General features: G+C 51.2%; 1 protein-coding gene across 7 annotated transcripts in view; it reads left to right on the forward strand.

Moving 5' to 3' along the window:
* CAMSAP1 (calmodulin regulated spectrin associated protein 1) overlaps positions 1-25,183 on the forward strand; it is a 63,778-nt gene that overhangs the window by 34,777 nt on the left and 3,818 nt on the right. For 4 of the 7 annotated variants that reach the window (XM_049114354.1, XM_025475735.3, XM_049114357.1 and 1 more), the window contains 14 exons: positions 409-489; positions 1,488-1,520; positions 4,137-4,278; positions 11,675-11,814; positions 11,903-11,999; positions 16,156-16,333; positions 16,680-16,771; positions 17,263-17,347; positions 18,346-20,731; positions 22,038-22,174; positions 22,417-22,625; positions 22,748-22,850; positions 24,100-24,215; positions 24,642-24,760. In XM_049114354.1, coding sequence (XP_048970311.1) covers positions 409-489; positions 1,488-1,520; positions 4,137-4,278; positions 11,675-11,814; positions 11,903-11,999; positions 16,156-16,333; positions 16,680-16,771; positions 17,263-17,347; positions 18,346-20,731; positions 22,038-22,174; positions 22,417-22,625; positions 22,748-22,850; positions 24,100-24,215; positions 24,642-24,760 — 3,918 coding nt within the window. Of the gene's footprint in view, positions 1-408; positions 490-1,487; positions 1,521-4,136; positions 4,279-11,674; positions 11,815-11,902; positions 12,000-16,155; positions 16,334-16,679; positions 16,772-17,262; positions 17,348-18,345; positions 20,732-22,037; positions 22,211-22,416; positions 22,626-22,747; positions 22,851-24,099; positions 24,216-24,641; positions 24,761-25,183 lie in introns of those variants that run through there. The other 3 variants (XM_049114355.1, XM_049114358.1, XM_049114359.1) reach the window with 2 other exon arrangements.

Here is a 25,183-nt window from a genome sequence, read left to right on the forward strand (position 1 = left end):
CCTGCGAGGCTCAGCAGCAGGGTGTCCCAGCCACATGGTCTCAGCAGTGGCATTTGCTGATGGTGACAGCTTGTACTATTTGTGCGTCCCAGGCTTTCGCGATGTGGCTCTGTCATGAGGTGGCAAGTGTCACAAGATGTGTAGAGGCACGGAATGTTTCCTGGAGTGGCAGGCCAGCTTTGGTCCCCACATTGAGCCCAGATCCTGTGGAATACATATATTACTGCATATGTATAATTGTCTTAAATGATCCCTGTGTCTAAGGGGACACAAACAAGCGAGGTGGGGGGGTCTCCGGGTGGCAGAGTGAAGAAATAGATGTGAAGATATGGAAGCCATTGCCCTTTTATTTATTTTATTTTTTGTTTTTTGCCATTGCCCTTTTAATGCTTTTTTCTTCTATTTCAGGTAAATCTTAAAATGAGAGAGATAACAGAGAAAGAAGTTAAGTTAAAACAGCAGTTATTGGAAAGTCCAGCTCATCAAAAGGTAAAGGGTGAATTTAATTGTTCTGGAATGCCTCTAGTTAACATTGCTCCCAGTTTGAAAGAATTGTGTCGGTGTTGACTCCTGGCTTATTCTCTATTTGCACTGCCCCAGAGAGGAGTGAGACTCCGAGGTCTCCTGGCAGACTGGCTCTGCAAGTGCCTTGGAGGTGGGCATGGCAGTGTGCTCCTCGTTTCTCCCTGGCCAGGGGGTGGTCTTGTATTTAACTTTGGAGGGTGACAGAGACGTTGGGAGGTATTAGAAGCTCAAGAATGGGGAGTGGACAGGGTTACCTGGGAATTAGCTTCTAGATTTCACCAGTTGAGAAGATTGCCTGCTGTCAAAGGTGCCCTTGAAGATCCCTTATATTGCCTCTGAGGCCCAGTGTAGCTGGTGGTGTGTCTCTAAAACCCTGCATGGAATTCAGGCAGATAATGTTACGTGTCTCATGAAATGACACAGATGGTGCCTTAGACATTCTGGTCATTTCTGTCCCATCCTTTCCCTATGATAGTATTTTTTTTGCTAATAAGCAGGTGTGTGACTGAATCCATCGTAAACATGTAATGTGGCCTGATTGCATCTCTGGTCTCAGCGTCCCCTTGCCGCCTCCTCTTGCTCCTGGATTCTGGGGATGCTGGGGGCACCACACCCTGGGCCACACTTTTGTGAGCCCCTGTGTTGCTCAGATGGGCACAGATGACGCACTGAGAGCCTCTCTGAGTTGCAGTTGGCACCTGTCCTTCGTGATGCCTGGCCCATGCCGAGTTTCCAGGGCTTCCTTTGCTCTTGCAGAGGCTAGTGTTGTGGAGGTGCCTGTGCCCTTCCACTTCCATCATGTGATGATAGAGGGTGTTCAGGTCACGGGCCCCGGACAGGACTTACCTCTCAGAGGACATCCCAGCTCTCTTGTGAATGTGTGATGGTGTGTGTGATGCGGTCCATCCGTGGCCTGCCTGCTGTGACACTCTCTCCTGCTTCCTCCCCTGCTTCCTGAGCAGTCCCCCTCCAAGTGGTACTGGAAGTTAGTGCCCGTAAGTGAACTCCGTGCGCGCCAGCTGCATCCAGACAGCCATCCTGTTGCAATCACTTGCTTCCATTAAACAGCTACTCACACCTGAACCTGTTTCTTTTGTTTAATGTCCTCTTTGGTATTGTTGCTTTTCTACAGTATGAGTGATAACCTGATTCTGGGCTCAATAGGCTTTTTGTAGACCACACTCACTCTGGTTTTGCCCAATTTCTTAGGTAATTTTACAGATAGAGTTTTGTGTTTCTTCTTATGGACACTTACTTTTTTATGCAATGGACATAAAAGAGGATCCATCCCTATTCTAGCAGATACCAGAAGGAATCCTCTAATTTCCAAGTTACTTATCTTCCCTAATGGTGGTATTTAACGTGACATCTCTTAGTGTAACATGGGTCATCTGATGAATGCAGGTAGTGTGCCTCGTGGAAGGCTGCTCGTGTGGCAGAGAGGGACCTCCTTCTTCAGAGATGTCTGCTGGGGTGTGTGGAGCAACCCTGCTGCCTGCCCGCCAGCCTGAGGAGGGCAAAAGAGCAGCCAGGCAAGGGTCTGAATTGGATCAGCAGGGATACAGGATTTCTGGAATCCAGCATAACATTAAATAGGAATTTTCCCAGAGAAAGTTAGAGTCGTGATTTGGATCTACAGTTTTAGCTGTGCTCTACTTTGTTGTGTGTTTTAGAAGCAGAGCCTGTTTGTTACACAATTCCTGTGGAAAACTATTTGGCACTCCAGGTGGTGCATTTTAGAATGAAGTTTTGGAACACAGGTCTTTATGGAGACCTTAATTGCCCATTCTTTTAGTTTAACTATTCGGACCAGGTGGTCCCTTGAATTTTATCACAAGGGAAATACCATGGCTGTAAGCTGGTCAGCGGGATCCATGTGATCTGTTCTGCTTTGTGGCCAACTTTGGGGATGACCTTGCTTCTCTTGGAGATACTGAGTAACAAGGAAGAGGACAGCCTTGTTAGTATTTACACACCTCTTCACTTCTGAATCCTGAAGGCCAGAGAGGTAAATACTAAGTTACGTTATTTAGTGAGGATATTGTCAGAAATTGAACTGTCCTGTGAGAAGCTAGGTCTCAGCTAAGATCTTACAGAAACTGAAAAAGGTGACCAAGAGCAGTGAGCCTGCAGGTTCCCTTGTGGATGATGGTAGCCATGGCTGTGCCCACAGCGTCCAGCAGACGGGCTGGTGAGGATGGGCATGGGAGGGTGTGGTCAGGCCGGCAGGCTGAGACGCATTGCCCTGGTGGCTGCGGCCTGGAGGTTTCAGTGAGCTGGCTTGGAGGTAGTAATCACACAAGCTCTCTGGATCCTGCAGTTCAGTTGTTTTCCCTTATTTTAAACACACGCCATCCATCTTCACTGGAGAAGCCATTTGCTTTACTGCATGCTGTGGTCACTCACCATGTGTGCTGTCTCGTGTGTGTATGTGTCTGTGGAGGCCTGGCCTGGCGCATGCCCTTGTGCCCTGCATGCTGCAGCCCCAGACCAGCCCTATGGGCAGTGCGGGCGGGCTGCCTGTTGTAGCCTGTGTTACGGGCCCTGAGAAACAAGTTAAAGTCTCCGTCAACACAGACTTCACAGACATGAAATAAACCGTATTCCTGTTTTGAAAAAATATGTTAGGTGTGTCTTACGCCAAATATTAGTATTGATTATTCTCCCCTGTACATTTATTCAGACAACTTTAAATTCTCGATTGCCGAGAGAGATGGTTTTTCTTTGGGTTGAACTCCTCTGCCTAAGTCTCAGAAATCCACAGTCGTTAGTATGGACTGCTGGTTTTCTTTCTCTTGTTGGTATTGTGTACTTTCTTCCCTTCAAGAAGATGCAGCTGTATTGTGAATGTTAACGCAGAAGAACCTGAGCGAGCGCGCAGCAGGACGTTTGGGACAGGTGACTGCGTGGACTCCCCTTCCTTGGCGGCTTGTGTGTCTGCACACACGTAACCAGACATTGAGTTGTGGGGGCCACGCTGGGAGGCTGGGGGTGGCTCAGAACACAGTGCACACCCTCTCCTCCGAAGGCAGAAGTATGGAAACCTTGCAAAGCCCCCTGTCTCCCAGAGCACCTTGCATGCATTCAGTCTCCTCATGCTGTGCCGTAGTTCTCAGAGGGTCCAGTTGATGTATACATGACATTTTGTCTAACCTGGTTTGGAGAATTTCTCAAACCGTATATTAATGATGTTTTGTACTTTTCTTGATGGCTGAGGTTAATGCTGATAATACTCAGAAAAGGAGTAGTAAGGCGGGTCTTCTGAGCCTAAGCTTGTTCACCATTTAACTTGTTTCTCATTCGTTCAGAGTGTGCGGCTTTTGGTAGCATAGCCGTGCATTCTGCCTCTGCTCTTGTGTGCCCCTTAGCCCCGGATGGCCTGGCGCCATCAGCAGTCAGTTGCTGTCTCCCAGGTTAGCCATGGTGCTTGGTTCCCTGGATCTTGGCATGTGTGTTCAAGGCAAAGGATGTCATCCAGACTCTCGAGCTTTTCCCATGTGATTGCCGTTGTTCTGACCGTCATCCAGTAGGCATTACATGAGTTCTCAGAATAACATCAGTCGTTGTGAAGGCACATCATGTGCAGACTGTTTTCCTTTTATCAACTGCAGGTGCGCTATCGCCGAGAGCACCTGTCCACAAGGCAGCCACCCTACTTCCCATTGTTGGAGGACCTGATGAGGGACGGCAGCGACGGGGCTGCTCTCTTGGCTGTGGTCCACTACTACTGCCCAGAGCACATGAAGTTGGACGGTGAGTGCAGAGCTTCCCCTGGAGTGGACCTGGGTCCTCCAGGAGCATCACACGCACACTGGTCCAAACATGTAAAAGATGGGGAGTAGCACACTCAGTCTTGATACCATCTGGGATATTCTCATACAGATTAAAAAAAGTACGAGGATGATGTGCTTATACTTAACTTGCATTCTTTTATCTCATGGAGAAATTGGACTTTGAAAGTATTTGGGTAAAGTGTTAAGTATGTGACTTTTCTTACATTTTGGAAGGGTTGGAATTTTGTCTGTCTTGCTACAATTGGTTTAAAACCTCTAGCAGCAGGGTGCCTGGGTGGCTTAGGTGGTAAAGCATCTGACTCTCCATTTCAGCCGAGGTCTTGATCTTAGGGTTGTGAACTCAAGCCCTGTGTTGGGCTCCACGTCCTACTTGAACAAAAACCAGTTAGAATCTTGTCTGGGGTTGGGAAAGTGCAGAATCTGATCATGAACGACTCCTGTGTTAGGCTGGTGACATTACAGTGCCAGTGCGTCTCTTAGGCACTCACAGCCTGATGGCAGAGCAGGGAACCCCATGACAGCAGATGCCTGCCGGGGCCTTGGGCACAGGAATTCTGATTTATGTTTGCTAAGCATCCTTTCTCTCAGAGGGAGGGAGATACAGGCCAAGAGCTTGTGCAGCCAACTACCCTACCTGTGAAATATCCAGGGAATGGAGCAGAAGTTGGTCCTGCCTCAACTACAATAGTGCTGGATTATATAGTTTTTGTAGCTAAAACGATAGTTGAACTTGAAAGAAAGGGAGAGTCTCTAGTTCCAGAGAGGGTCTCTGTCATGGAGTGAAAATCCTGAGTTGACCCCTGTCAGGCCTCTCATGCTCATCTGGCCTCGGGCCCGTGCCCGTGTGTGTTTGTGAGCATTGTGACCAGACCAGGAAAGGGACTAGGAAAGGCCCACGTACTGGCCATGGAAAGATACAGGAGGCTTGTCTGAGGACTGTGGCCCTAGGCCTGGCGTGAAGGTCTTTCTTGAGGAAACAGCTGCCAGCGTGCATCAGGGGCACGAAGGGGTTGATACGTATGCTGCCTGTGTGGCAACGGGAAGGTTCTTCCTGAACTAAGCCCATCACTAGTGGAAGTCTTAGGTGGGGCACGAGGGAGAGTGGAATTGTGCTTATGGGGCACCTCTAGGAGCCAGGGCCACCACGTACCCACAGAAAGTAACTACCCCCTGCTGAAGATGAGCTCATGGGAGAGCAGGGCCATGTGGAGAAACAGCCTGTGCAGAACCAGCAGTTACAACATGCAGGTTTGGCACCCAGGTGTGGGTGAAAAGGAGTGTTGGAACAAGAACACAGGATGCTCAAGATGACGAAGGACATAAAGGGTGGAACCCTAAGAGATGGGGGAGTGGGGTGGTTCAGTGTGTACTGGCACTTCCCTGTGTCGCCTTCTGTGTTCTGGGTCTTTCTCAGGTCTGCCTTCTGGCTCACCAGCGCAGACAGCTCCTAGCTTCCCTTGTGTCTGGCCTGCTCCTCTGACCTGTCCATGAATGTCTAGCAAGAGGGAGTTCTGGGATCCCTGGGTGGCGCGGTGGTTTGGCGCCTGCCTTTGGCCCAGGGTGCGATCCTGGAGACCCGGGATTGAATCCCACGTCGGGCTCCCGGTGCATGGGGCCTACTTCTCCCTCTGCGTATGTCTCTGCCTCTCTCTCTCTCTGTGACTATAATAAATAAATAAAAATTAAAAAAAAAAAAAGAGTTCTCATGAAGGAGGAGGTGGGAGCTTGGGAGGATGTGGCGGTGTTGATTGAGCCTTGTGGCGTCCAACAACAGCACATTAGTGTAGGTTTTAAAAATGTCACAGTCCTGAGTTCAGTTACAGACACTGACTAATGGAGCCACGGATATGAGTGGAGGAAGACCATGGAAGATTCAGACACGATGAACAGGATTGGTCCAGTACACACACTGCCACAGCAGACGCTCTTTTAAAATAAGCAACCCAGGGGGTGGGGGTGGGGGCTGTCTGTAAAAAATGGACTTGATTAAACCCCCGAAAGAAACCTCAACAGATTGCAGAGAATGGATACCTTTCCCACAATGCAGTAAAATGAGAAATCTTTCTCCAAATCTTTAATGCTTAAAAACCAAAGAAGATACTTTGAAATATTTGTGGACCAAAGCCATAGTCATAGTGGGGTTCTCTTGTGTGCGCTCCACAGGGCAGGGTGTTTATCTGTTTTGTTCAGTGACACGTCCCACCCATGTCACTCGTGCCTGGGATGGGTCCATGTTCAGTAGACGCTTGTTGCATAACGAGTGAACAACACACACCCGAGCTTGTGTGCAGTTGCAGGCCACCGGGAAAGGCAAACGCATGGCCTCAGGGCACATTCTGGAAAATGAGGAATCTCAAAAATGAATGAACTAGGTTGATCTAGTGCATTAGGAAAGAAGCCCAGAGAAAGTGGAAGGAAGGAGAATGAGGAGTAGTAGCTTTCTCTCCCCTTCGGTGGTCAGAAATCCCCGACACAAAGGAGCTGAATTGCAGATTCCATCTTGGAGAAAAGCAGGACACATCTGGAGCATCGAGCACCTAATTACGGAGCAGCAGAGGAGCTCAGGCCAGGGAAGCAGGCCAGCCCTCCTGTACATCCAGGAAAGGCAGCTGAATGGACGTGTGAAGGACGTGGGATACAGCGGTGACTTGGTGGAGGTTCTTGCAATGACGGACTAGTCCTGTCGCCTCCATGAGGCAGTGGTGATCTCCCCACAGACCTTGGGAGATGAGTGTATGCTCTGGGGGTAGCTGAGCACACAGCTCTAGGCTCAGATGTCTCACGTACAGGCAGGCCTGAGGTGGCATGCTGAAATCAAGGCCTTGTGTAGACTTCTTCATACTGGAAGGTGGAGCTGGTTCTCCTCTCCATTTGCCTGCCCCGGGAAGCCACTTGTCTTCATTAGCTCCGTGGTGTCAGTCGGCTTACATTCAAAATGGGGAAGGACTCATTGATGAATAAAGAGGATACGGTACCTGTACACCATGGAATGTTATGCAGCCATAGAAAAAAAGGAAATCCTGCCATTCATGACCACACGGGTGGACCTAGAGGGTATCAAACTAAGTGAAATAAGACAGAGAAATATAATTTCCCTTGTGTGGGGAATGTGAAAAACCAAACAAAACAGAAATAGTGGTAAATACAGAGAAACAAAGTGGTGGTTGCTGAGGGGGGGTGGGCGCCATAGGTGAAGGGTGAGGAGGGCAAACCTCCAGTTAGAAAGTAAGTCACGGGGTGAGCAGTAGGGCACAGGGCGTGCAGTCAGTAATGCTGCAACAGCCTAGTGCCATGTCAGTTGGTGACCATACTCCCCGCATGAGCGTTTTATGTCTGTGATTGTTGAGTCACTGCTCTAGATCTGAAACCGATAAGATATTGTATGTCACTTATACTTTAAAAAATTGTAATTTCCCTCTCATCTTCCTTACTTTCATCATATCAAGTGGGATAAAATAAAGCTCTTGAAGACATTTGATTTTTACCAGCATTTCTTTGTATTACCAATTTTTTAAGTGAACATGTGTTTTATATCATTCATGGCATATTGACAGTTTTTATATCATTGAATGAATAAATGCATATGCAGTGCTGAAAAGACAACGGGGAAGGATTCGCCTCTGCAGACACCAGCCTTGTGCAGAAGTCTCACAGCCGCTGCCCTTTGACGGCCCCCCAAGAGGGCCTGCCTGCCGCCTCACCACAAAGCCTACTTTCGGCCCTCTTACCCTCGACTCTGGGTGGCTGCCAATCCCCAGACATTTGAGGAGGGCACCAGCCTGAAAGCGAGACCAAGTCAGCAGAGGCCGTGCAGGAGGGCAGGAGAAAACACGGGAGGTGAGGGAGGGCCCTGAACCTGTGGCCGGGGACAGGGTGCTGGAAGAGACTGTCGGGAAGACAGGGTCAGATACAGGTGTGCAGCATAACTGGGCACACATGGACTCTTGGAGATAAGATGTGGCTACTGATATTTAAGAGTTTGTTCAAGTGCCGGAGGCAGCTTTGGAGAGCTCTTCCCGAGAGTAGATCTCAAAAGCAAAGTGGACAACAGGTGAGAAGAGGTGGAAAAGTGAGGGGACAGGAGGGCGGGAGAACTTACCGTGGACAAGTTCAGAATGTGCAGGAAACGGTCTGTTAGAAGCCGCTGGCCACCTGTGATAGATGGGATGTGAGCTGGCAGGTTCTCAGCCCGGACAGCCTGCTGCAGACAGGCTCCATCTACCTAGTCTGCCCTCGGGGTCCTGCCCTCACAGTCCTGCCTCTGGAAGCCACCGGCCCTGAGTCCTGAACAAGGAGGGTCTGTTTATGGTCCTTGGAAGAAGATTTAAACTATATTCTTAGATGCCGAGAATCGGTGTACAGATTGTGATTTCCTTGGATTGTTTGTTACCAGTCCAGTAAATGTATTTTTACAGAAATGGACAAAGTACCGTAAAAATTCTCGTGGAAAAGTGGAGGCCAAAGGGGCACGGTTAGTGTTTTGTAACATTTTGTTTGGATAGGTTTACGTTTACAGGAGGAGGTGCAAGGAATGCTTGCTGTACTTTACCAGATGTTCTTGCTGTTAGGTTTTCATCTGAGCCTTTGGAGAAAGACTTGGAGGCAGTACCGGGAAAGCTGACGCACTAAGGCATGGTCCCCTCAGATTCTGTCAGGCGTCCCGGTGCTCTCCCCACCGCCGCTGCTCCCCGTGCAGCCTCAAGCCCAACCCGCTGCCCGAGCAGGTGTCCAGCCTCTTTGCAGCGCCCTGTCATCTGCAGCCGGTTGCCAGTCTTTCTTGTCTTTCTTGGTCTTTACCTTTCCAGGAGTACAGCAGCTTCTTTAGCTTGTTGAGTGTCCCTTGTTTGGGTCTGTTATGTCCTCCCGGTTAGTGTCAGGGCCTGCGTTCTCAGCAAGAATGCCCCAGAAGGGGTGTGTCTTCCCAGGGTGGGCCCAGTGTCAGTGAGCCCTTGGGTCAGGTGGTGTTGCCGGGCTTCTCCAGTCTAAGACCACTAGTTTTTGCTTTTATTAGTAGTTTGGGGAAGGGGCTCAGATTGAAAGCCTGTTTCTCATCAGGCTTTGCTCTGCTGGTGGTCCTCTCACATGTATCTGTTAGCCTGTGCTGCAGGGGGTGTAGTCTTCCCGCCACTGCTCGTGTGTTGATTTATATCAGGAAGGCCTCACAGGTTCTTGTTGTATCCAGTGGATTATAATCCATGGGTTCATTATTCTGTTGTGGGTTATTGCAAGTTTCAGGCAAGTTGATTTTGAAGCATAAGAATGTGGGTACTTGTCCCTGTAAAGACCAAGTTTTGTTGAACTTTACATTGGCCACACTGGGTGGCTTGGGCCTGGGAGAATCACATGGCCTGGAGGAGCCAGACTGGTGGCATTCCAGGGGCCTGGTGCTGGTGAGGCGCAGAGTGCCATGGAGGAATGGCCGTCCGTGGGGGAGGCTGTGTGGCCTCAGTCCACCTGAGGTGGGCGCCCCTGCCTTGGGTGAGAGACCTACACCTGAAAAGCAAAACTTTGGAATTTTGAGAGGATAATACAGGAAAATATTTTTAGGACATTGGTGTTGAGATGGATTATTGAAATTACAAAAAAGCACGAGCAATAGAAAAGATTACATTTAATCATAATATAGTTCAATATGCCGACAAAGGAACAGTATGAACAAAATGAAGCAATAAATAATATCCTTAAAAAATATTTGGAACAGACATACGTTAAAGGATCATCATATAAATCCTCTGGTAACCACAATGAGTAAAGAATTTGTACAAATTAAGAAGAAGATGGACAACCTTGGGAGAAAGAACAGGCTTCTGGTAGAAGAGGAAGTCAAGAATGACCCCATACTAGTGGCCAGCGATGTGCCATTTTGGAAGGGAGGATTTCACACCTGCCCAGGTGGTGCTGGCAGGCGGCAGTGGGCAGGTGGCCAGGTGTGCAGAGCGAAGGTCCTGGTCCTGCCAGCCCCTTCTTGGAGTGTTGCAAGTGCTGAGAGTGCACACAAATTTGGTTCTCCCAGCGTAATAGTGAAAATCGTAGGATGCTGTATAGCCATTCACATGAACGATGAAATCTGCTCCTGTCAACATAGATGTCTTGGAAACTTAAAACTGAGTTTGGGGGAAAAACAGGCTATGAAATGATGGGCGGAGTGTGTTCTCCTATATGTAAAACTCAAGAAAGCCAGGTCAGCAGTGTCGTGTTGATGGGCACACAGCATTTGTGGCAACGTTGACACCCATGTGGGAGGGGGTCATGCAGCAGGAGGGGGGGTAGGGGTGGGCTTCAATACAGTCGGTAGTATTTTATTATTGAGAGGAAATATCTGAATCAGATAAGGTATGGTAGGCACTTTTTCCATCTGTGTGGAGGGTACTGGGGTATCTGACCCTAATATTTCATAAGCAGAATTTAAGGTAAGGAAGCATTTCTGAGCAGTATCAGCATGCTCAGTTACCCAGCTTCTCAAGGTTTCTCTGGAGAGTTGACCGTGCAGGGTGTTGTGTCAGGCCCTGTCCATCAGAGACTGTGGCACACCACGGTCGTGCTTCTAGAAATAATTATTGAAATTATTATTTTAGTAGTTATACTTCTGAGCTTGTTTTCTTATTTAGGTGTATTTGTGGCAGAACCACCATAAGCGCTCAGCGCAGCTCCTTCTGCATTAGTCCTGAGCTGTGTCCTGGTGTTTGTTCTCCGCCCTGTCCCCCAGCACCCACTCTCCCAGTACTTGACACCCAAGCAGGAATTACTCATTGGAGGGTCTGGCCCCCTGCAGAGCCATGTACATGATAGACTGTCCCACCCCAGATGCCAGGAGCTGCAGTCCCAACCTTTTGAACGGAGGGAGACTTCTGCTGGGTGTTGTCTCCTGATTTTTTTTGTGATCAGTAGTATTTGCTATTATTCCTTGGAGAGCCTGGTGTTTCCTGTTCTGTGCTCCGCCCCCCTCACCCCCCCAGTGGAGATCACTTCAGGCAGAGGATTTCCAGTTGGTGAAAGAAGCTTGGTAGAACATTAACTAGCGTGCAGCAAGGCCCTTTGATAAACTGCAAGGTGGGGGCCGTCTATTCCAGAGCCCCAGTCTTAGATCATGGAGAGTTTCTCTTAGGCTTTTTAGATGTTAACAGTTAAATTCAGATCCTGGAGATGCTCAGATCTTTTTCTTGAGTGTTCCCTTTCTGTATTTAGTGTCACTTGTATTCACTGTGATCTTTAAGTCTGTAGTGCTACCCTTTTAAATACTACCATTCCCTCCATTTAAAATGTGTTCAGGGCAGAACTAAACATACATACACGTATGCACACTTAGGGTGGAGACCATCTTTGTGATAAATCGTACTTTTCTCTTTATCCGTCAGATATATGCTTGAAGGAGGTAACGTCGATGGCTGACAGCCTGTACAACATCCGGCTTCTAAGAGAGTTCTCAAATGAGTATCTGAACAAATGCTTCTATCTCACCTTAGAAGACATGCTGTATGCTCCCTTAGTGTTGAAGGTAGCCGTGAATTATTAAAGACACATTTTTTAAAACCATTAGTGAATAAGCTACTTACGGATCCTTGTTTTTGTATGTTTTCCTTTAGCCGAACGTTATGGTTTTTATTGCTGAGCTCTTCTGGTGGTTTGAGAACGTCAAACCGGATTTTGTTCAGCCCAGGGATGTTCAGGAACCGAAAGATGGTGAGTGACAAACCTTCTGGGAATTGGTAGCTGTTTTGTCCGAGAGATGCCAGATAGAGAAGGTCCCCTTCGTGGGTCTCTGCCTTTCCATATGACATGGTGTTGAAGTGCTTTCTCCTGGGAATACGGAGAGCTATGTTGCTGTCTTCACTGCCTGTCTGCTGCTTTTGCACTGTGGCCCATAGCAGTTACTCCAAGAGCTTTTCAGAGGAGTGTGGCTTTGGGCCTGTGCTTATCCTGTAAAATCAGAATCCCAGCTTATTTGGAGAAGAGCTTCTGGATGGTTCTGATTAGCCTCCTTAGTTGGGAAGCTCCACTCTTGTCCACGAGAAAGAAATAATCTTACCATGGGTAAAATAAATCTGCCAGCATTTGAGAATCTATAAAGATTTAAGAAGATAGGATGAGAGAGTATCTTTATGTCTTTGTGAGTCCTTATAAAGAATCTAAAAAAGTGGCAAAAGAAATAATGAGAAATACAGCCACATTAAAATTAAGGTTTTCCTTTTATTGAAAGAAGATAAAGAGTTAAAAAAAAAAACAACTGGTCACAAGGGGGAGAAGATGCTTACAAAATTTACATAGGTACCTGGTACCTAGAGCATATCCCTGGTACTCGGTATAACTGGTACTCAGAACTTATACCTGGTACCCAGGCATATCCTTGGTACCCAGTATAACTGGCACCCAGAGCATACCCCTGGTACCCAGTATAACTGGCACCCAGAGCATATCCCTGGTACCCAGTATAACTGTTACTCAGAACTTATACCTGGTACCCAGAGCATATTCCTAGCACCCAGAGCATAGATCTGGTGTCCAGAGTGTATACCTGGTACCCAGTATAACTGGCACCAAGAGCGTATCCCTGGCACCCAGAACTTATACCTGGCACCCAGAGTGTATCCCTGGTATCCAGAGTGTATACCTGGTACCCAGTATAACTGGCACCCAGAACCTATACCTGGCACCCAGAGCATATCCCTGGCACCCAGAGTATGTAAAAAGCTCATGCATATCAGTAAGAAAAAAGAATAGAAGAATGAGCAAAAGACTAGTAGCTCAGCAGAGTCGTACTCCAAGTGCCTGATAAACTTGTGGAAACATGCTCAGCCTACTTAGTGAAAACAGCAGTGATGAGCAGACACCCCAGCAGCTTGGCTGTGGGATAGTGGAACAGTGTGGGGGTTTTGGGGGGAGAAGGCAGGTGTGGTACCCCCCTTGCCACTGCCACCCAGCTCAGGACCCTTAGCACCATGTCTTCCTTGAGAGCCCGGTAGCCCGTTCTGCCTCTGCCAGTAGGGCTACCTCACCTGCCTGCCTCCCCACCATGTCCTGTGCAGTCACGCACTGCCCGTGACCCTTCCCTGTGCCTTGGACCTTGCCGTGCTCTCCCAGGCATCTCAGCATCCCCCACCCCTGCCCCCACCCCCACGGGAGTTCCCCCGGCAGCGAGGGTTGAGAATCACCTTTGGAGCAGAGCCAGCGCAGGAGTTGCAGATGGGAAACTGCAGGGTGTTGATCGTAGGGTGTTGTGACGTGTGCTCTGACCTGGAAGGGCTGGCCTCTGAAGGATGGGAGGTGGGTTGTTAGACCAAGTGGGAAGGAGGCTTGGAGGCAGCAGTGCAGGGAGAGGGAGCGCGTGTGAGGCTCACTCTGGGATGTGGTCTGCACAGCGGGGCTCACGACGGTCCCTCCCCCCCGGCCCCTTTCTCTGTAAGGCGTGTCCTGGTCTGATGCTGGCCGTGTGGGTGCTGGGCAGCCAGGTCATGCCATGAGCTTTTGGCTGTAGGTGCGGCTGAGCCCTGCAGAAAGGAGAGGCAGATTCCAAGCAATATATGTGTGTGTATGTCTGTCAACGTGAGTCACTGGTCTTCCCACAGTTGAACTTGGTAGAGTAGACATGCTACCAAGTGGTCATTTGGCCTTTTCGAGGACTGGTGCCCTCTGAGGGGCTCTGTGCTGGCCGCATGCCTGCCTCTTGCCTCTTGCGTATGGGTCCCCCCACCTCTGGCCCTTCATGCATGTGTCAGTGTGCTGGGATCTGATGACAGGCTGGCTGGCTGGCAGTGACCAGCAGCACCTTTCCACATTCTGAATTGACCCACCTATTCACCCAGCTTGGGCATTTGTTTTATCAGCTGGCCAGCACGTGGCTGGCTCTAGGCAGGGGCTGCGGGGCTGTAGGGCTGCTGGGGCTGTGGTGGAGGTCACAGGCAGCCTGAGGTGCCGACAGTTGGGGTGCGTGTTTGATGGCCAGTTCGCCCTCATTACTGGGAGTGTTGTGACAGTGCTCAGCTCGGGACAAATCATTTTGGATATAGACACTAGGTGTCCTGTGGTCAAGGCACATGGTCTCTGCCATGCCCAGTGCATGCCAGGGCTTATTTTGCCTTTTTTTTTTTTTTTTTTTTTTAAGATTTATTTTTTTGGGGGGGAGAGAGCGTGTGCACACGGCACACATGTTGAGGGAGGGGCAGAGGGAGAGAGAGAATCCCAGACTCCCTGCTGAGTGCAAAGCCTGATGCAGGACTCAATCCCGGGACCCTGAGATCGTGACCTGAGCCTGAACCAAGAGTCATATGCTCAACCGACAGAGCCCCCCCCAGGTGCCCCAGGGTGTGGTGTTTGAAGCCACTGGAACCTGTAGACCGTGTGGCTCTCCTTCTGGTACCTGGAGTGCGGTGCCTGGGCCTGTGGAGGAGCTCTCTGTGCCCCCTTTACGGCATCTGTGTCACTAGGCAGGAGCAGGATTCAGATCGCCCTGTGTCACCTCTAGAACCCTCCTGCTGGATGCAGGCCCTGGGTGGTACAGTTTGTGTTTTACTTTGGATGGGATGACCTGGGTGCCCTTGACCCCTGGGCCCCCCGGTCTTGGTTCTGAGGTGTTGCTTGCCTGCTGGCAGTCTAGGGGGCCACCTGTGCTCAGAGCCTGAGGCCAGAGGATGCTGTACATGTTTCTGCCAGTGCAGCTACACTTGGGCCTTCCTTCCTGGCTGACTTTGGCCAGGACCCAGCTGGTTGCTTCCAAGGCAGCCTTGGGAATTGGAGATAGAGTCTATGGCTCTGTGTCCTTTGGGTCTTTGAGGGGGTGCTGGTGGTCACTGTCCCCCGATGGGATTAGGAGGAGTTGTGTTTTACTGCTGGGGCTGGAGTGGGGCGCAGCTTCTCGGGCTCCCCGCAGCATTCCTAGCACCGTGTGGCTGTTGCTTTGGCTATCATGTATGTTCATCCCCGGATGTAAGCAGGCAATCCTTTGGCAGCTGGACTTTGGTCAGCCTCTGCTTCCCTATCCTGGAAGGGCAGCAGTGATGCTTTGGGCCTCAGGGTGTCGGTGTGGACTCTCACCTGCGTCCAGCTGTCTGGGACATCTCCAGTGTCCCTTGTCCCCAGCACAGAGGCTCCTGAGTAAATGGTGTCTGTCCCTGAGGGGTCAGATTCTGGGGTCAGTGCTGGGTGGTCTTACCTCGGGGTTGTGGGTGCTCACCTCTGGTGACAACTCTTGTCTGGGTGGTTGGTTCCAGGCACAGACCCTGCCTCAGGCCCAGAGGTGGGGCATGTGGGAGCACCTCCTGTGGGGAGGGGGACTGCCCTCAGTACCCTAGCCGCCCATCCTTGGTTTCTTCTCCCGGGACAGGTGGACTGGTACTGTCTTGAGCCCGGGACAGCCGCAGTGGTCAGTGGAGGGGTGGTCAGAGACACCAGTCAGCTTCACCACTTCTTGCTCTAATCTGCGGTGTAGCTTTTAATTTTGGTATAATATTTGAAGTATTCATTACTGCAAGATACATTTGTTGAATTTGAAACCAGTTTTTTTGAGAAGTTTGGTTTCAAGTAAAAGTTGCATTATTTTTAGTTCTTTTTTTTTTTTTTTAAGATTCTATTAATTTATTCATGAGAGGCACAGAGAAAAAGGCAGAGACACAGGCAGAGGGAGAAGCAGGCTCCCTGCAGGGAGCCCAGTGTGGGACTTGATCCCAGGACCCTGGGATCATGCCTTGGGCCGAAGGCAGATGCTCCACCACTGAGCCACCCAGGAGTCCCACATTATTTTTAGTTCTTATAAAAGCTGCAGGTTTTTTTTTTTTTTTTTAGGTGCTTCTGTTTTGAGTAACTGTAATAATGTGAACATTACTATAAATTGCCATTTGTGCAGCTAAAACAGTGTCACACCACAAGAGCAGTCGGCCTCCCATTCCAATCTCCAACGCCACCAAGCGCAGCTTCCTGGGCAGCCCCGCAGTGGCAAGCCCGGCCGACCCGCAGCCACCCACTCAGCCGCCAGCCGAGGGCGGCCCCAGGCAGCGCCTGCGCCCCGAAGAGCCTGAGCACCTGTGAGTCAGCATCCCGCTGCCCTTTTCCTGTCACTTTGTAGTTTGAATCACAGTGTCCTTCTGAAGGGGTGATGGAGAAGGTGCTGGGGGGTTGGCAGTGGAGGGCCCCCCCAGGCAGGCAGGTGGTGATCACAAGTCACCGTGACCCCGAGTGCCACTTTTGGGGATATTTATCCCAGGTTTGAAGTTCTTGGTTCTCCTTTGGCTTGTTTAAGAATTAATTTTTCCCAGAGAAACTCTGGTTTCCTGGTTGATTGCTATGAATTCGTGCTGCTGTTTATTGTACATTTGCTGTGGACCTTGCAGACCGATCAGCCAGTGATGCTCTCCTGTTCTTTCCATTTAGGGGGAAAGGGGCCTCTGCCTTTAGCCCGTCCCACCCTTTACTGCCCCTGAGACAGAGACAGCAGAAGGCCGTGCAGGGGGAGGGCCCTCCTGGTAAGAGCACTGCTTCCCTCCACCCTCCTCTGTCCTTCCTCCTGTAACTTAATTGGAATAAGCGTTCTCAAGTTGAACCTTCCTACCGTGATGTAGTCATTTTAGTGAGAAAGATTATGGTAGAAAACATTTTAATTTATACTGATATTCCTTAGAAATTACAGTCTTTACAGTGAGAATATCATTAAAATCTAATAAGTTGTATGAAGTATACATAAAGTTGCTACATTGTGCCTAAGCAAGAACTTCTCAATTGATGTTTACGTAAGTTCTGATTATGTTATATCATGATTTGGACTAATCCCTGAATTATGTGTTACTTATTGAAACTGGAAATTTCCTTTGGTGTGAGATTTACCTGCTTTTCTCAGGCAGTTCTGGGGTACTGGGTTAGGGTGCATTTCCTTAGAAATGGTTATTACGTTGAAAGAACTGCAGATGCTATGAAATCAGCCACTTAATATCAAACACCTTCTTTCCTCTACATGCAGATCAACGACACCGGTCCAATTCTTTAACCCGAGTTGACGGGCAGCCACGGGGGGCAGCAGTAGCATGGCCAGAAAAAAAGAACAGGTGACCTCTGTGTTTCAGATAAGTTTCTGTGCATTCGTTAGGCTGACAGCAATTTTGCACGTGGGGTCCAAGGCCCCTGGGCTCGCGGAGACCCACCCAGGGGTCCGCGGGTCACCACCGGTTCCTGGTGGTGCTGGGGTGCTCGCTGCTGGTCTCACTCTTGTGACAGGGCTGAATCAGGGTCACACGTGGGCGTCTGGGCCAACAGGAGAGACAATTATAAAAGTGTGTCATGGGCAGCCCGGGTGGCTCAGCGGTTTAGCGCCGCCTTCAGCCCAGGGCCTGAGCCTGGAGTCCCGGGATCGAGTCCCACATTGGGCTCTCTGCATGAAGCCTGCTTCTCCCTGTGCCTGTGTCCCTGCTTCTTTCTCTCTCTCTGTGTCTGTCACAAATAAATAAAATCTTTTAAAAAAATAAATAAAAAATAAAAGTGTATCATGCTGTAGACTTTTTTATTTTACAAAATATGTTTTTTTTTTTTTTTTAAGATTTTATTTATTCATGAGAGACACACAAAGAGAGGCAGAAACAGGCAGAGGGAGAAGCAGGTTCCCCACAGGAAGCCCGATGTGGCACTCGATCCCAGGACCCTGGGATCACACCGAGCCAAAGGCAGACGCTCAACTGCTGAGCCACCCAGGTGTCCCAAAAATATGAAATTTTTCAGACTAGTTTATTGTAATCTTTAGTCGTTTTTTAAAAAAAGTCTCAGTTTTAATTTCTAGTGTGATAAATATTAATATTGATAAATATATAATAAAAGCTCTCTGAGGCCCAGACTTTTAAGGGTGTAAAGGGGTCCCGGGACCTAAATGTTGAGAATTGCCACACTTAAGCTGGTCTCTGGTTGTCCCTCGCCTTGGGAAAGGGTTTGCTTAAATCTCCTAGACTTGAGATTTGTACTCTCTTTCCGTAACTAGCATCATCACCCAGTATGTTTGAGTCACCCTTTGTATAGACAGTGGCATGTCCAATGGGCTGCTTTTCCCACGTTGCAGGCCTGTGTCTCAGCCAGCACCCTTCGCCCTGCATCATGCTGCCAGCTGTGACATGGACCCTGGCTCTGGTGACAGCGTCAGCTTGGCCCGCTCCATCAGCAAGGATAGTTTGGCCTCTAATGTCATTAACCTGACTCCGCAGAACCAGCCACAGCCCACAACGCTGAAGGCTGATGGGCAAAGCCTGCTGAACAATGTTGATATCGAGGATGAGGACGAAGAGCTTGTGGCCATCATTAGAACGGATGTGGCCCCCCATGGCGGTGAGCGGGGCCTGCCGACAAGTGCCAGGTCTCCCCACAGACTTGCAGACACGCTGGAAAGTAAGCCTGACAGTTTCTTCCTGGAGCCATTGATGCCGGCTGTGCTCAGGCCAGCCAAGGAGAAGCAGGCCATCGCCAAGGAGGAAGAGTGTGGAGAGGGGCGGCCACGGAGTTTCACGTCCAAGAGGCCCAGTGAGGGCCACCAGCCCCTGGTGCGCAAAAGGGCGCCCAGCAGTCACGGCAGCCGTGACTTGAGTAGGACTTTCACTCCGATCCCCTGTCCAGAGCTGCCTGTGGGCATGGATCCTGTGCCCACTGAGACAGGACCGCAGGCGGCAGGGGACGGCCGCGGTGGGCTTCTGGCCACTGGTGGTTTCGATCTGTTACCTCAGGGACAGTCTACTGACGGCTTCTTTCTTCACGTAGCCAGAGCCGATGAAGATGGCGAGGGCAGGTTCTGTGTTGGCTGTGCCCGGAGCCCTGGCGCCCACGACCTAGAGCCGTGGCCCGTCCTGAGGCAGGACTCTGACTCTGATGTGGCCGACTTGGACGAAGCTGAGCAGGATCTCATTGGCGAGGACCACCCCGTGCTCATGGGCAGGTATATCGGTGAGGAGGAGTCGGCAAAGCTGCAAGAGGACATGAAGGTGAAGGAGCACGAAGACAAGGACGATGCTAGTGGCCGCTCCAGCCCATGTCTGAGCACCGTGTCTCAGGTTAGCAGCGTCTCCATGGCCAGCGGCAGTGTGCGAATGACGAGCTTTGCGGAGCGGAAGCTCCAGAGGCTCAACAGCTGTGAGACCAAGTCCAGCACCAGCAGCTCCCAGAAGACCACGCCTGACGCCTCGGAGAGCTGCCCGGCCCCTCTGACGACGTGGAAGCAGAGGAGGGAGCAGAGCCCGAACAGACAGAGCAGGGAGCATGCCAGCCTCCTGGCCTCCGAGCTGGTGCAGCTCCACATGCAGCTGGAGGAGAAGCGGAGGGCCATTGAGGCGCAGAAGAAGAAGATGGAGGCTTTGTCTGCCCGGCAGCGACTGAAGCTAGGGAAGGCCGCCTTCCTGCACGTGGTCAAGAAGGGGAAGGCCGACAGCGCCCCCCAGCCCCGGAAGCCCGACCACTTGACGGGGGACTATGCCCAGCACAATGGAGAGGACTTTGATGGTGGAGTTTCCAGGACGGAAGAGTTCCTCCTGAAGGAGGAGGGGAGGGAAGGCGTCCTGCCGTCTCCGGACGTGGACACAGAGAGCCTGGTTCTCCTTCAGCATAAAGTGAAAGCCCCTGCCACCCTGCACGAGCTGGAAAAGACCAAAGTGCTCTCCGCTGCCCTGCTGGAAGATGCTGGTGAGGCGGTGGATGTGAGTGAGTGTGACCTGTCCATCGAGAAGCTCAACGAGACCATCAGCACGCTGCAGCAGGCCATCCTGAGGATCTCGCAGCAGCAGGAACAGCTGCTCATGAAGCCCCCTGCAGCCCCCGCCCCGGGCACAAAGCCGAACACCCAGGACCAGAAGGTCAGGACGGCGATCCACTTCGTGGAGCCGCTCTCTCCCCCTGGGACGACAGGTCACCGCAAACCACCTCGTCTTGGTCAGGGTCAGGGCCGAAACTCCCGCTCAGGGAGACCGGCTGAGCTGAAAGTACCCAGAGACAGACAGCAGGCTTCCTCCCGAAGCAAGACCCCGACACCCAGTATAGAGACCCTCCCTCACTTGCGGTCCTTCCCCCCTCGGACCCCCTCTGACCCAGGCTGGGACAGCGTGGCCGAGCCTGGAAACGACCCTCATGAGAAGTGCTTCTTTGACAGCTACAGGCTCCATGATGAAAGCAACCAGCGGACATTTGTCTCGCCTTCTTCCAAAGACGCAAACATCCTGTCTGAACAAATGAGCCTCAAAGAAGTTCTGGACAGCAGCGTGAAAGAGGCAGGTCTCAGCTCCCCTGCTGTCTCAGGGAAGGAGAATATCCCTGCAGATGAGCCCCCGAGGGGCAAGGCCAGTCTCATTGAAGTGGACCTCTCAGACCTAAAGGCCCCTGATGAGGACGGAGAGACAGAGGGCCCCCAGAGCTCAGTGGATCTCACCAGCGAAGGTGATCAGAAGCCAGGGGTCGGCTTCTTCTTCAAGGTAAACTGCTGCTGGTGTCTGTGTTAGGTGGTGTCAGGTGTCCTCTCTTGTCCTTGGTCATGCGGGTGCCTTAGAAGCTTACGGTCAGAGTGGGGCCTGGGAGGAAAGTGTCACTTGGCGAGCCCTGCGTGCTCTGTCACCAGGACCTGACTCCACTGGAAGTACCTATGGGCAGTGCCTGTTGGAGCACACGTGGCTGTGTGCCTATGAGGCTGTAGTGCTGGATAGGCCCCGAATGGGAATCCCACATAATTTTCATGTGCCGGAGTGTTCTTTTTCTTTTGATGGTTTTCTGATCCTTTAATGAAATGTAAACATTCTTAGCTCGTGGGCTCCGCGGGAGCCGATGGTGGGCTGAATCTGGCCTCCACGGCGAGTGTGAGAGCAGCCGGGCAGGTAGGATAGCTCTGGGGCGGCTGCGTGTTGGTCTCTGCCTTTCTTGTAGTCTTTTCTTTTCTTTTCTTTTCTTTCCTTTTCTTTTCTTTTCTTTTCTTTTCTTTTCTTTTCTTTTCTTTTCTTTTCTTTTTTCTTTTCTTTCTTAAGGTTTTATTTATTTATTCTTAAGAGACAGAGAGAGGCAGAGACACAGACAGAGGGAGAAGCAGGCTCCATGCAGGAAGCCTGATGCGGGACTCAATCCTGGGACACCAGGATCACGCCCTGGGCCGAAGGCAGGCGCTAAACCACTGAGCCACCCGGGGATCTCCTCTTATAGTGTTTTCTTAGGTAGAATGGGGAGGTGGGTTGTGGGAGCTTCCCTTCTGGTTTGCGTGTCTTTTCCCCTCAGGGCATAGGGTTTGTCTTCTCTCACAAGCAAGCAGGCTTTAGTGCTTAATGCTTTTTTTTTTTTTAAGATTTTATTTATTTATTCATGAGGGACACAGAGAGAGAGACAGAGACATAGACATAAGGAGAAGGCAGGGAGCCTGATATGGGACTCGATCCCAGGACCCCGGGGTCATGACCCAAGCCACAGGCAGATGCTCGACCACTCAGGCCCCTTTGCTTAATGCTTTAAAAATGTAATTGAATAAGTATCACTTCAGGGGTCAGTTGGTGTGTGGAAACCGAGGTAAACCAGACTCAGTAGGGAACAAATAGGTGATGGATGGGGCTGTTTTCTGGGTGGCTGGGTTATTCCTTAGTGTTTTAGCATCTGTGAGATGGGCCATCCTCAGGGAAAAAGGTGAGAACATGAGTGGACCGTGCATTAACCTGTTCTCTGAGCGCACACATCTGCTGCCGGGGAGTGTGCAGGGGTGTCGGGGGCCGTGTCCCATGGATGACAGCTACTGCCGGCTTGTAGGACGAGCAGAAGGCAGAAGATGAGCTTGCTAAGAAGCGGGCGGCCTTCCTCCTGAAGCAGCAGCGCAAGGCCGAGGAGGCGCGTGTGCGGAAGCAGCAGCTGGAGGCGGAGGTGGAGCTCAAGAGAGACGAGGCCCGGTAACCTGGCTCCTGCCCGGCCCCCCGCCCCTGACGGTCAGGTTCCCCTTCCTGTCCCTCGGCCCCATCCCACCACCTCTCAGGGCTAGGCCAAGCTCTGGTTTACTAGCTTCTGGGCTCACCGCCCTTGATTCACATGGTGGTCCGGGGCTCTGGGTGCTTGTTCGAGGGTCGCAGCACTGTGTGGGGGTGCAGTGATGCAGGCAGGTGCCGGCCCTCTGAACGGAGCGCTGTGTCTACAGGCGGAAAGCGGAGGAAGACCGGATTCGGAAGGAGGAGGAGAAGGCGCGGCGGGAACTCATCAAACAGGAGTACCTGCGCAGGAAGCAGCAGCAGATTTTAGAGGAGCAGGGATTGGGGAAGCCGAAAGGGAAGCCGAAGAAGCCGCGGCCCAAGTCCGTCCATCGGGAGGAGTCATGCAGCGATTCCGGGACCAAGTGCTCCTCAACTTGTAAGTGGGCACATGTTGGGTATGTGGGGTGTGCGGGGTAGGGGGCCCAAGGTGGGGGGTAGGGGGCTCGTGGCAGGGGTGGGGCCTGCGGCGGCCTTGAGGCAGCTCTCTTGTCCCCGCAGCCGACCACTTGAGCCGGGCCCAGTCGGGATCCAGCCTGTCCCTGGCCTCTGCAGCAACCACCGAGCCTGAGAGTGTGCACTCTGGGGGCACGCCTTCCCAGCGGTAAGGGGTGAACATGGGGAGCGATTATGTGCTCTGGTTCTGTGATGGTTTCATGGGGACTCCTTTTTTTTTTTTTTTTTCTATTTTTATTTTTAAAGATTTTATTTACTTGAGAGAGAGACCAGTGAGAGAGTGAGCACAAGCTGGGGAGGGTGGGGAGAGGGAGAGGCAGAGGGAGAAGCAACTCTGCTGGGCAGGGAGCCCGATGCGGGACTCGATCCCAGGACCCTGAGATCATGACCTGAGCTAAGGCAGACGTTCAACTGCTGAGCCCCCTAGGCACCCCCACCCTGATGCCTTTGATAAGTGCAGGCCAGGCACTGTGATGGGCGCCCCCCACTAGCCTTCCCTGGGGTGTGGTTTGTGCCATGTGCCCCTGGTAAGCAGCCCATCAGGCGTGTTGTGCTTCCTCGGCCTGTTGAAGGTGATAGTTTCTGCTGCCCGGGAACACCTCCCTTTGTGACCGAACAGTAATTTGGGTAGATGTGCTGGGGACTTCGTTGGGACCACTGTTTGCTCAGGTGCCTGAGTACCCCTGCTGATAGCCTTGTTCTTCGTCCATGTGTGTGGCCTCCGTTTGTTCTCTGTCCTTTACTCTGTGTATCGTCCTATGGCCATGGCCACACCATCCTCCCTCTTCATGTGTTTGGTTGCTTGCTGTCCCTGGGACCTTGCACAGGCCACATCTCAGGGACTCTGGATCCTGCTTGGGGTTTTGTCCTACTGACCAGTCACCTGGGCTGGCTTCACCGTCAGCCCTGCTTCCTTGTGAGCAGCCGCATGCAGCACCCACCAGCTTCTGCTGTGCTCAAGCCTGTCAAGGATCAGAGCATCGTCGAGACCTGGGGTTTGGGGCTCCGCCCACTCTGTGCCATCTCCTTCCTTCTCGAGGTCTTGTCCCCTGTGTGTCAGCAGCACAGATGTCCCAAACTCTGTCCTCCAGCTTTCCCAGCTGCAGGGACACAGCACTGCTGCCATCTCTGTGGGGGTGGAGCCCTGGATGGACCCCCGATGGAGGTTGATGTCCCTGTAGTGTCTCTGCTTTGTCACTTGGTCCTACCTGAGGTGTCCTACTTTGCACTTTGCCCGAGGGCTGTAGTTGGGCTGCGCAGGCAGAGCAGACTGGTGGGGTCACTTGCCTGGTTGCCAAAGTCTCCTCCACATGGCCACTCCTTCCTGGCTTAGGTCAGGGTGGGTGGGGGTGCGAAGGGCTCCAACGACCATCCATACCCCACCCTTCCTTCCGCAGAGTGGAATCTTTGGAAGCCTTGCCCACGCTGAGCCGCAACCCCAGCAGGAGCACGGATAGAGACTGGGAAACAGCGTCGGCAGCATCCTCTCTCGCCTCTGTGGCCGAGTATACAGGTAACAGACGTCACGGGTGCATCCCTGCCTGGTCCCTGCTTGGCGCCCTGGCACCTCTGTAACCTCCCAGTCCTTGTGGCCCCACCCAGGAGCGTCCTTAGCACTGGGAGCCTTAGATGTTCAACATTTACTGTTCCTGGGTGTTTTCCTTTATATATCAAAGTAAGTGAAGTAGAAAGGGGACAAAGTCATAACTATCTTGACCCTTTACTTAATTTAAAGTTTGCAACTCGGAATGGATTCTTTCAGACAGATTTGAAGTGGGCTCTTAACGTTCTGTTTTCTAAAAACATTGACCTCACTGACCCAGCCTGGCTGCCACTTGGTTCTGGGAAACTGGGGTTTTCATGTGTGTATATGTGTGTGTGTGCGTGTGCAAGTGCATGTGCGCAGAGTATAATTTGGGAATCTTGCCTGTTTTCACAGGTCCCAAGCTCTTTAAGGAGCCCAGTAGCAAATCAAACAAACCGATTATACACAATGCCATTTCTCACTGCTGTTTAGCAGGAAAAGTGAACGAACCTCACAAGAATTCAATATTAGAGGCAAGTATCAAACATCAGCACTAAATTTTTTTTCTTTATTTTAATTGAAGTCTAGTTGGCATACAATATTATTAACCACCAAGTTTTTATGTGGAATGAAGGATATTTGTAAATTAGGGGCCTTTCCTAAAATGGAACCTCATTATTCACACATGTGGGTGTTGCTTGGTTTGGCTTCAAACTCCTGCCAGGTAGCCCTGTGGTTGGCATATGGGAGAGCGTGATGGCACAGGAGCTGTCTGTACAGTGCTCCATGGTGCAGGAGGAGGGATGGCTTGAGGAAGAGCAGGCTTGGGACGAACCACACTCCAGGTGTTGCCCTGGGGACAGAGCCGGAGTCTAGGGAAGGGGCCCTCTGGTGTGAAGCAGGTGGAGAGAGCTAGTACAATCTGTGTTAGTGGAGGGCAGGGGGCCTTGTAGGTA

The sequence above is a fragment of the Canis lupus genome, chromosome 9, assembly GCF_003254725.2.
Source record: "Canis lupus dingo isolate Sandy chromosome 9, ASM325472v2, whole genome shotgun sequence".
NCBI lineage: Eukaryota > Metazoa > Chordata > Mammalia > Carnivora > Canidae > Canis > Canis lupus.